The sequence below is a fragment of the Bombyx mori genome, chromosome 8, assembly GCF_030269925.1.
Source record: "Bombyx mori chromosome 8, ASM3026992v2".
NCBI lineage: Eukaryota > Metazoa > Arthropoda > Insecta > Lepidoptera > Bombycidae > Bombyx > Bombyx mori.
The window spans coordinates 10740987-10753296 of record NC_085114.1 but is presented as its reverse complement, the minus strand read 5'-3'; the positions used below and the strand labels follow the sequence as shown (position 1 = coordinate 10753296).

The 12310-nt window shown below is 38.4% G+C and overlaps 1 protein-coding gene and 1 long non-coding RNA gene across 7 annotated transcripts in view; one reads left to right on the top strand and one right to left on the bottom strand.

The window, feature by feature from the left end:
* LOC101736460 (active breakpoint cluster region-related protein) overlaps positions 1 to 12310 on the bottom strand; it is a 40735-nt gene that overhangs the window by 11492 nt on the left and 16933 nt on the right. For all 6 annotated transcript variants that reach the window (XR_009973690.1, XR_009973691.1, XM_012695447.4 and 3 more), the window contains exons 11-20: positions 12178 to 12297; positions 11974 to 12096; positions 10685 to 10888; positions 7653 to 7862; positions 6651 to 6846; positions 5030 to 5223; positions 3800 to 3966; positions 3067 to 3206; positions 1798 to 1943; positions 55 to 179 (exon numbers count right to left, since the gene is read on the bottom strand). Coding sequence is in view for 4 of the 6 variants with exons in the window: in XM_012695447.4 (XP_012550901.1) it covers positions 55 to 179; positions 1798 to 1943; positions 3067 to 3206; positions 3800 to 3966; positions 5030 to 5223; positions 6651 to 6846; positions 7653 to 7862; positions 10685 to 10888; positions 11974 to 12096; positions 12178 to 12297 (1625 nt within the window). In the remaining 2 variants the exon portion in view is untranslated. The remainder of the gene's footprint in view (positions 1 to 54; positions 180 to 1797; positions 1944 to 3066; positions 3207 to 3799; positions 3967 to 5029; positions 5224 to 6650; positions 6847 to 7652; positions 7863 to 10684; positions 10889 to 11973; positions 12097 to 12177; positions 12298 to 12310) is intronic.
* Positions 7989 to 8367, top strand: LOC134199273 (uncharacterized). The gene is made up of 2 exons (XR_009973702.1): positions 7989 to 8111; positions 8200 to 8367. It is a non-coding gene; the product is annotated as an uncharacterized LOC134199273 (long non-coding RNA).

Here is a 12310-nt window from a genome sequence, read left to right as displayed (position 1 = left end):
TTTACGTTCCTCTATGGTTTATCCTTACAGTTATAGTGTCATCAGAGTACTTACTTGACGAAGTGGTTCAGAAGGAAGTCGATGCAGTTTTTGTTCAGATCCGGTAACTGAGCATAGCATTTCAACAGGGCGTGACGTCTGGTGTGTGCCGGTCCAGAATCAACGGAAATTCCGACACCCTTTTAAAAAAACACATAATAATTTAATGAATCAATATTAATAATGTGAATTTTGTTTATTAGTAAACAGCGTATCACTCGAACCGTTTTTAATTGTTAATATGTACATTGAAATATTATGAAGTGATGTTACAAAACTTGATACCTACAGGCAGATATTCAAATTTGATTACAAATGTCGTCGTTGTAGCGGATCACATTTGCTCTCAAATCACCTAATATTGTGTCGCTAACCGGAGCCCATGCACATCACAAAGTGAACGCCGCCAACCAACTTGAGGCATGAGATTAAAGTCTCAGTTGCATTGCTTTGCGGCATAAACACGCAGGATGATAGTGGTACTAAAACGTGCCTGCTCACAACACATTTTACGGCTTATTGGTGAGCGCAGTAGGTATACTTTATGCTGACACCGGACCGGTGAAATCATTTTACATAAAAGGTAGGGGAAAAAGTCTTTTCGCATTATAGTATGTATGAGCTTGTAATAAAATCTCTTTGGCTATACTAGGAATGCTTTAAAGATTTCTTCGCTACCTCATAGAACTGCCCTTTATGACAAGAGTTTTTTTTAGTATGTCAACAAAAATATTTATTAAACTAACTACAGTCAAACCTGGGTAAGTGAGAACTGGATAAGTGAGAAAACTCTATAAGTGAGTTAAGTAAGAGTAATAGCCAGGACCCGTCATTTTAAGGTCCCAAAACCTCTATTAGCGAGAAAAAGAAACCTCTGTAAGAGAGAGTCGTTTTTCCCTCATGGACATCCGTAAGTGAGACTGCTACTTATCTATACCTCTATAAGCGACAGTCGAGGTTTTTTTATTTATATTATTTAGGAGGAACAAATGACAAAACAAATTACAAATTTAACATCTGCTATTTTAGGACTCATTCTTAACTTTTGTGGAACTTCCTTCCATTGTTTTTGTATTGTTTTCTCGTCAATATTGAACCTATTCTATTTCGTGGAACTAAATAACGTTAATAATTTATCGCATTCTTTTCGAATGGACACGTATGCCTGTGTACCGTCCTGTTTGTCGGACTTACTCAGTTTATCGTTAATCAATTGCGAAAGAAAGTTCTGTTCTGCATCATGTATAAACGGAAAATTAAAGTGCTGTCATTAAGTGATAAACTTAAAATAATGAAAGCGTTGGAATTCAGAGGGTGCATTAGCGAGAAACTCGAGTTAGTGAGAAACCTCTATAAGCGAGAATGAGATTGTGCTCCCTTGAATTCTCGCTTATCCAGGTTTGACTGTACCTATAAAATTTTTGAAGACAGTAGATTTACAAGATTTTAAGCGAAAATTGCAAGTATTTTTATTAGATAAGGCTTACTATACTATGTCAGAATATTTAGACGATAACATTAGATAATTGAGATGATAAAGTAGAATAGAGTGAATTAATTATAATTTAAGTTTAATATTTTTATGTAGATTATACTTACACCTAATATTTGTACGCTTTACTAGCAGGACATGGTGATATATTTATTAATATTAACCTATTAATCTTTGTTAACCTATGACCACAAATAATAATGAAATAAATAAACTAACTAATAATAATAAAATTAACATGATAAATAATTTACTTGAACGTTTACCTGTACGGATCCCCAAGCTTTCAAAAGTTCAGGGTAAAGTGCATCCGTGAACAGGGCCTCGGGCAGTTCTCTTAGATACAACTTTAAAACTCCCGTCACGGAGTGTATGTCTACTTCTTTTAATAGCTGCTCTGCTTCGTAGGGATCTGTAGACAGTGAAACTTGTTCGTGTAATATGGATAAAATCAATTTATTTCATATGAAATTATGTGTTAAATAGATTTGATAAAAAATCAGTCAGACTGGTAACTTTTTTTGTTGTATTATAAGTAAAATGGAATAGATTTCTTTTTCTTTCTTTCGTGATGCCGAATGATTGTTGCTCACTATTAATATGTTTGTAGGTAAGGTGATAAATGTTTTTTTGATGGTAAATTTTTGGTAATAAGGATAATAATAATATAACTCTTTATTTAACATCACATGTACAGAGTAAGCTTAAAAAACAAATAATAGATGGTGACATAAATTGGGGCGGCCTTATCGCTAAAAGCGATCTCTTCCAGGCAACCTTGCAGGGAGAGGAATAAGCAAACTGGACGGTGCTATATCTTAATAAACTTACATAAAAATATATACTTATATACACATGTGTTTCGTACTGAAACAGATTTTTCGTGTTTCTGTATTTTTATTAATATCGAGTATTAGGCAATACATCTTCAAGACAACACAAATCCTAACCTAGGTACAGTAAGGTTCGATCTCGCCTGTAGACGGCCGGCTAGCCAACCAGAAGCTTGCTGAGCAACCCCTCCAAGCCTACGGGCAGAGATCGCCGTCGTTTAGTAACTTAGCACACGCGTTCCGCGGCAGACATTCTTTATTACAAACAACAAAAATTATCCAACGCAAGTCACGCGTAACCATTAGAACCAGCGACAATTGTTCATCGTGTACCAGTCAAGGGACAGACGGTCCCACCTCCGGAAACGACGCTGAGCCCAGGGAGCGCGAGGCAGTGGAAGGAAGGTGAACCGGTAAGTCTTCAGACTTATTTCGTTCCTTACTGTACAACATGTGAAAAATAAATACAATAGGTATAAGATAAACTTACATATGATTAAATACAAATAAATACAAAAAAATATGCAAGTAAATACAAAAGAAGTAGCAACTTGTACAGTTATATCGTTGGAACCATATTATTGTGCAAGGTAGGGCGATTTTAATCTGAGCTTGAAAATTTCCGGCGAGGACGATTGTTTGATGCTTAAGGGTAGTGCATTCCATAAACGGAAGGATACATTCACATTAACGAATACTAACTAGTCTCGAAGCTCTTCTTCAGTCGGTTGAGATCCGATGCGCTCCCGGAGACGCGATAAACTCCCACTTCGTGCAGGCCACGTCTTTCAACTTCCCGCACGCACGCGCTTATTATGAAAGGAATGTTGCGCTTTTCACGTCTGTTAAATAATATCATTTTGTTATTGTTATTTTCTAATTGTTCGTTTCAACTTATAATCATGATCAGTGGACCTTTTTTTTATACCACAAGGGTCGTCCAGTTCACAGCACACAGAAAGTCGCTTTCTCTGTCCCTATATCCCTATGTATGCTTAAATCTTTAAAACTACGCAACGGATTTTGATGCAGTTTTTTTTAATAGATAGAGCTTTTTTTTTTTATTGCTTTAGGTGGATGGACGAGCTCACAGCCCACCTGGTGTTAAGTGGTTACTGGAGCCCATAGACATCTACAACGTAAATGCGCCACCCACCTCGAGATATAAGTTCTAAGATCTCAGTATAGTTACAACGGCTACCCCACCCTTCGAATCGAAACGCATTACTGCTTCACGGCGGAAATAGGCGGGGTGGTGGTACCTACCCGTGCGGACTCCCAAGAGGTCCTAACACCAGTGATAAAAGATTGAAGTGATTGAAGAGGAAGGTTTATATGTATAATAACATCCATTAAATAGTGGAGAAATCAATAATAAATTACAGTTTCTGACGCGAAGCGAGGGCGGGTCGCTAGTAAAATATATTTTACATACCTGGCAACATGCGCGATCTTAGCTCCGAAGAGTGCTCCCGGCTTGGCGTTGGGCACGCGGCGCGCGGACCGCTCGGGAGGCAGCAGGCGCACCCGCAGCGGCAGGTTCCCGCCGCCCAGCGACACTGTGCGACACACGCCGCCTTCTGTGACCCACTCGCGCGACACCTGCGCGGATAACGCAACCCGCTTTCAGATCTTTTACGTTTACCAGATTTTTTTTGTTATGATATTTATTCCAAATTTTAAACTTATAATGGCTCTCCTGTAAAGTTGCAAAAAACGTACTTAAACCAAATAGCCTTTGACCCCTCGATATGATTTTATATTTATTTTAAATATAATCATTTAACGTGCCTTTATTGGGTCTAACATGTCCATCTGTATTTGTTTTTTTTCATTTCATTTGGAAAGGTCCGTTGCACAATCTGCGAGTTTTCAGTTATACTTTTGCTAGTTTTATAATAATACACTAGATAAATATATTTCTGCTGTACATACTGTATAAAGAACAGTTCTGTTAAAATATAGGCTAACATTGCTATTCCTTTTTTTTTTTTTTGCTTAGTTTGGTGGACGAGCTCACAGCCCACCTGGTGTTAAGTGGTTACTGGAGCCCATAGACATCTACAACGCAAATGCGCAATCCACCTTGAGATATAAGTTTTAAGGTCTCAAGTATAGTTACAACGGCTGCTCCACCCTTCAAATCGAAACGCATTACTGCTTCACGGCAGAAATAAGCAAAGCGGTGGTACCTACCCGCGCGGACTCACAAGAGGTTCTACCACCAGTAATTATGCAAATTATAATTTTGCGGGTTGAATTTTTATTACACGATGTTATTCCTTCACCGTGGAAGTCAATCGTGAACAACGTGAATCGTGTTAAGTACATATTTCATTAGAAAAATGGGTACCCGGCTGCGAGATTCGAACACCGGTGTATCGCTACCTACGAATGCACCGGACGTCTTATCCTTTAGGCCACGACGACCGTGTGTGTGTGTGTGTGTGTGTGTGTGTGTGTGTGTGTGTGCGCGCGTGCGCGCGTGTGTCCGTGCGTGTGTGTGTGTTTGTGTGTGTGTGTGTGTGTGTGCGTGTGTGTGTGTGTGTGTGTGTGTGTGTGTGTGTGTGTGTGTGTGTGTGTGTGTGTGTGTGTGTGTGTGTGTGGGTGTTTGTAGGGTGTGTATGTGTATAATACTATCGTAACACTGATGACACGAGCTAACCTTGATAGTGCATTTTCCTCGAAGGACTGGTCGCACCGCATCTTCATATAACAACAGCCGTAAGTTCTGTGACCCTTCTAGGTCTAAAGTGAAGCTCTCGTTCCATCTCGGCTGAGAGCTTCTGCATACTAACTTCGATTTTGCCTTGCGGAAGTAGTGTCCGTATGAATCGACCTCCACAACTATGTAATAGTCTGTAAGATAAAAAATAAACTTATTATTCTGTATGCTTATTGCATGAATGCGACAGGTGCGAAGATGTATTGTTCCATTATTTAGATCAATTCAATATAAGACAACAAACAAGCGTACCAAAAAAACAATATCCTTTTTTTTTCCTAAAAGAAAAAACTATTGCGTAAATTGATAAAACGCCTAAAATGCTCGTATCGACTTTGCCACCGAGCAATGCGACTATAAACGAGCGACAACTTTTTGTCATGAAACGCGTACGTAACAACATGTTCAAGAATGACTTCCACGTTGAATAATAAAAATTGTGATAAAAATCAAACTTGCATATTGTAATTACTAAACAATTGAGACATACAACTAAATCTCAAAATGGGGGGGGGGGGGGGTTCATATCTATGGGCTCCGGTCATCACTTAGCACCAGATCACCCGTGACCTCGATCACCTGTATATATAATAAAATATATAGTTTTAGAAAATTTATTAGCATGTAGGGAGTAACGAAAGCTCGATCTGTATTACTTTTTTTTTGGAACGAAGTTCCTTATGGGTCGATGCGGAGGGGTACCTTAACCGGGAAAAAACGTCCGTAACGTAAGATTTTTATTAGTAATGCACACTGTCTATGCGCACAAAAACTACCAAACAAAAGAAATCGGTCAACGAGCACTACTGCGACCGCACCGTCACTTCTTTCGCAGCAACCTTAAGCACAACACCTATGTACCTGTATATTGTCACGGCCGTTATTTCAAATATAATTTGGAAGGAAAAATAAAATATTCATTTCGTTTGTACACCACTGCTTGCCTCCTCTTCCTCGCCAACACACACAGTGTACGACTTAACTTTGTAATAACGTACAAAAAATAACATATTTTTTTATCATTCATTGACCACGATCTCAGTGTTCGTTTGCGCAATACACTAACTCTTATGCGAAGCCTCCAGTTTTATTTTATTTATACCTCGAATAGAACTTAAAATTAATATTTTTATAATAAGGAACTTCGTTCCTATCCGGTGTCCCACGACACCACGCATCTTTTTTTTATATTAAGACACCCGTCATCACAGGGCGTTTCTGTTTCCCCTAACATAGGTCAGTCTTTTTACATGTGGTTCGTATTTAGTTTTTAACTTGTATCCTATCCGCTCCACTCTACTCCTTCTTTGGAAGACCCTAATTATGGCCTACTCTTGTTTATTATATCTTTATTAATATTTTATTACCTAATATTTATTATAATTAAATTATTGATATTTTATTATCTACTAACAATATTTCGTCTTGTTCTAATAAACCCCACCTGTCTTATATATTTGATTATTAATTTATGTTCATTCTTACCATACCCTTATTTTCGCTTACTATTTTATTAACCTGCGTTATCTATATTACTTTACAGAACGTAATCCCAACGCACCTGCCGCGGTGTCCAGCGGTGACGTCATGCCCCCTATGTGTAACTGCAAATCGCCGAGCAGCAAGGAGTCGTCACGGCCGCTGCGCAGTAAATATGAGCCCATGTCCGTCTGTAGGTAGCTGCGGCACGCCGTCACCCAGGCTTGCAACTCGAGCATGGATATACTGTTAGAACCCGCTGGTGGGGCTGAAGAAGCCTAAAATAATTAAAAAAATATTTTTTATTTGTCACAAATTAAACCCTTATAACTAAAGTAAACAGGAGGACATCCGGTCATCGTTCTCGTTGAGCCCGTCGCTTGAGACGAAGGGCTCGGCGAGTAAATTAACTCCCGCTGCCACAGCCCACTGAGTTTCTCGTCGGATCTCAGTGGCTCGCGTTTTCGATCCGGTGGTAGATTCTGCGAAGCACGACTCTTGCTAGGGTTCGTGTTAGCATCAACGTCAGGTTTGAGCCCTGCGAGCTCACCTACTCGCCCGGTTACGCTGACGTAGCCTCTCAAGACCATCAGCTTAGGTAGGAAAAAAACGAGAGGATTTTATGCAAGTGCGTTATACTCGTACAATAATCACTTTTTAACTAGTCACTGTTGATTAGTTAATGAACAAAACATATATACATATATATGTAGGAACGGAATGGAGCGATATGGATGAATGACAGATATGGAGCATGACTGAGTGAGACAGATAGGAGATGTCGTGTTAGGAAGTAAGAAAGGTGGCGAATGAATGCGAGACACCGAGTTTTATTTGATAAGCGACAGGAGAATAGTTTCCGGACGCGACGACGCTCAGACGCAGTGTAAGCCGGAAGACAAAAGACGTTGTATTGGAGTTAGTTATAATAAGACGAAATAAAGCATCGAGTTTCTGTGAAGTGATCGAGCGTTTCACTGGCCCACCCCGAATTTAAAATCCCACATATATATTTAGAGCATTAAGGAGTTTTAATGAAGGCAACAATTTTTTTTTTGTAATAATAATATAAACATACACGAACCTGTAGGGCATGTATAGAGTCTATCCACTGCGTGCGCTCATATTCAGAGCTGAGGAAGAATATGTGTTGTCTTTGTAGGGTGGCGGCCCCGGGAGCGCGGGCCCCTACCCTGAACACCAGGTTGGGTGACGCTAGCACCAACTGCCCCTCCAGTTCTGCTAGTTTCTTGCGTTGTTTCTCCGCCGCGCCTCTACTTCCCAGTCTTATTTTCTAATTAAAAAAAATTAACAATTAATATGTAAAGAAAGTCTTGTTCCTTTCTTTAATTTGAATTATGTCACGCATGCGCTGACGACATGGAACGTGCTGGAACGTCCGCGCATGTGTTGTAAAATCTAAACGGCAACCTTGACAGAGAAACAATATGACATTTCGTAAAATTTTAATAAAATTAATTTATATTTAGATAACTACAAGATTATAAAATAAGCTTTAAATTTCGTTTCTTTGTTCTTTCAGGTTAGTGTTAGTGTTATAGTGTGATAGTGTACTATGGTACGTAAGATAACTTGATTAAAACTAATAAAATAAATCTTTGTTCTTTCAGAGCAACACATTGAAGTTTTTATTTTAACAATACAACATATATAACTAACTAAATAATATAACTATATAAGAAGCTTATTAATCTTATAAATATATAAGATTGATAAATGGTTATGAAATTTAAATGTTTTTATAATTTTGAGCACAATAAACAATTATGGCTATCTTCCATTATATTTTTATTATTATAAAAAAAACACTATGAACATATCAAAGTAGTAATGAAAATGATATTATAATATATTAGGGACGTTTGAGGTTTATTTGTTACACAGTTTTATAAGTGGCTACCTGCCTATTAGTTTATTTCTAACAAAACTCATATCTTAAGTGTGTATTTTTTTTAAAGTATTAGTGTAACTGTAAGTAATACGAAACAAAAAAAAAGGTGCGCGTGCATCTTGGTGCACGTGAATGAAGTTAAACTTCTTTTTCGATGTGTAGTATTGTGATTTTCTTCATTTTTCATCCTTAAATCAGATTACTCTTGTAATAGGGAATGCTGTGTATAAGTGATGCGACATCTTCAACATTTATATTATATACAGTCGTGGTCAACTAATTAGGGACATTCAAGATAGTGAAGGGCTATAACTGGTTATGTACATTTAAATATAAAACCCTATTGATTTCTCAGCACCTATTATTTGCATAATGTGGTCCGATTATTATGCTATAAATGGCTGTAAATAAAAGATTTAATAAATAGAAAAAGTATTTAATATCAAAGATTAAACATGTATTAAATATTAAGGTACAATTCTGTAGTTGGACATTTAATTAAGGACAGTAAAGTATAATGAAAAATACAGTTACACAAAACTTTTAATCTTCAGTGTTATAATATCTTTAACAGCTCCATTTTATTACATGTAAAATCAGTACCCAGTAGCAAAACCTTTGTTAGTAATTACCGCTTGACACCGATGTGGCATAGACATTATCAGTTTCTGACATGTTTCGACAGGAATGTTTGCCCATGCCCCACAAAAAGCTTCATGAAGTTCATCCAAATTTGTATTACGATAAGTGGCAACTTTTTTCTTGATTTCGTGCCAAAGGAGCTCAATTGGGTTGAGGTCCGGGCTATTTGCTGGCCAATCTAGCACCGATACAAACTGACTGGTAAGAAACGACTTGACTGAATGGGCGGTATGTTTCGGGTCGTTATCCTGCTGAAACGTCCATATAATAGGGAGATGCTCCTCAGCATAGGGAAGCATAGTTTCTTCCAATATTGCCTTGTATTGATGTTGGTCTTAGTTACCCTGAACTTTCCCCACAGGTCCCACTCCACGTCCAGAAAATGAACCCCATATTTTAATGTTTCCACCGCCATGTTTCACCTGTTTTTTTGTGAATCTTGGATTCATTTCCGCTTTTACAGGACGCCGTTCATATTGCCTTCCATTTGAAGAAATCAAAATAACCTTGGTCTCGTCAGAGAATAGTACATGTTGCCATTGGGCGTAGGTCCAATGTCCATATTTACGTGCAAATGCCAAACGAGCATTTCTATGTTCTTTCTTCAACAATGGTACTTTGCGAGCCACTCTTCCGAACAACCCTGCTTCTACCAAACGTCGTCGAACGGTCCTCGCAGATACACCGGCTCTTTCGTTTGCCCCAAACACTTCGTGTTTAATTAAAATAGAGCCTAGAAACGGATCTTTCTTAGCTAACCTGGTTATCATTCTATCTTCTTGCGGAGTCGTTTTTCTCGATCTTTTTGTTCTGGACACATTTAAAGCTGTGTTATAGCGCTTGTTATGTTGCACTGCATTGCATACCATAGTTTTTGAACAATTTAAATGTTGTGCTATCCTTCGGTATGACCAACCACGCTCGACAAACTTCATGATAATTTTTCGTAGTATTGGATCGCAACTTTTTATTTTTGCCCATTTTTCTTCAAAATAATTCTCAAAACTTAAAATAAAAACTCTGGATTGTCGCCAAAACGACCACTAAACAATAAGAAAAGAAACAAAAAACTATTAAAATTCCAATTTTGAAATTAGAACGCAATACCTCAGTGTCCCTAATTAAATGGCCAGCCAGCATTCTTTGAACCAATAGCACTATGATATTGTATCAGCTATACTGTAAAGAGGTTTAATGTTTAAGAAGTTGTTATTGTTTGTATAATCGCGCACATAAATGACTAATTACACTTACATGTAAAAGATATGGAATATTGCTAAGACTCGTTGGAAAATAAAATAAAAATTCACAATTTGGCTTAACTAGAGACTGTCCCTAATTAGTTGACCACGACTGTATATATTTTAAATACTAAAATATAGGACGTTACTCGTTCCTAACGCCTGTAACAGGTATACTACGCGCATGGGTTCGAGTGCCAAGCATCTTTTTCTATTCCATGGTAGCGTTAAACGTTTAACGCAACCTTATTGGGAGTCGCATTAGAAGTTGCACTTCAATAAACAAAAAAAAATTAAGTGTTTTTTTTTAAATTAAATTACCTTGTCATCGGTGGCAGCCCGCTCTTCCGCGAGTATTTGGTCCCGTACAGTGGAGGCTTGCGACTTGAGCGCCACTATGTTAGCGGGCGAGGTCTCGCGGGCCTCCACCGCGCCGGCTCCCGCGCTGTCCTCGTCTACGACCACGATGTCGGGGAGCGGGATGAACCATTTCAACTCGAATGTGAACTTATCGCGGCCGGACGCCTGCGAAACAAAAACGACAGCCACGTAAAACGAAATTCTACATTTAAAATTTTACCGAATGAGTCGTGTTGTCTGTCTGTACGTTTGGCACACATCATGTCTCTTAGTGACAACTTACCAAAACAAACTAATCCAAAAAAAGTACATGTATGACAAAAATAAATAACGGTAAAATAAAGGTTCCTGACAGCACAGGACAGGGAGCATGGAGCAGAGAAGATTAAGAAAGGTTATTTAATTACGCATTTAAACCTTTTTTTTTTTTTTTAACGCTGGGGTATCCATTTACGGATACCCGGTCGAGAGGGGACGCATTTAAACCTCAAGAAACAAAACTTTAAATTAACCAAATAAAATAATTCACAGAACTTCGCGACTCGCGTCCTTTTTTTTTTTTTTTTTTATTGCTTAGATGGGTGGACGAGCTCACAGCCCACCTGGTGTTAAGTGGTTACTGGAGCCCATAGACATCTACAACGTAAATGCGCCACCCACCTTGAAATATAAGTTCTAAGGTCTCAGTATAGTTACAACGGCTACCCCACCCTTCAAACCGAAACGCATTACTGCTTCACGGCAGAAATAGGCAGGGCGGTGGTACCTACCCGTGCGGACTCACAATAGGTCCTACCAAAAATATGGTCCCGCCAAAAAGTTCTTGTATTCAGATTTTCCTGCCACATCCATTTGAAAAAAAAGGACAGGAATATAATATGTTTTATGATGACGGGAAACGAGCTCACAGCCCACCTGATGCTAAGAAGTTACTGAAGCTCATGGAGATCATAGCGGGTATTTCGCCATCCACCTATTGCTTGATGTCTCACTTAATTGTATGATGTATGGATCGCGACAGAAATAAGACTTGATACATCTACGTCATCTGTGCAGTCTGTGCTTACAATACCCCCTACCAACAGTATTTAGGCTAATTTATAAGTTTTGCGAGTTTGATCTTTGCCAGTCCTTCGTTGTGGAAGTCGTTGTCCAACACGCAGTAAGTACATATTCTGTTGCTGATCAGGGTGCTAATTTCACTAGCACTTAATCAGCTTTTTTAAATCCAATTAATATTTAAAACTAACCTTGTATTTGGCACATGCTATGACATCGTTGAACAGAAACAAATGTCTTAATTTTCTGTGACCATCTGACAGTTCGACAATAAATGAATTCTTGACCAGTCTTCTCTGCGCTCTATCTGCATTCTGTAAAAGTAAAGGGTATAGTTAAAACGATAAACTGTTTTTGTGAGTGCTTCATAAATCAATGGCTTTCTAGTTACTTACAGGGAACATGGATTTAGTCTGTATGATATTGAATTCGTCTAAGAAATGCTGTGTCATGTTCAGAGCATCCGTCAACATGGCATGATCAGGGTGACTTGCTGGCGTGTATTTTATAAGATCCTAAAACAATATT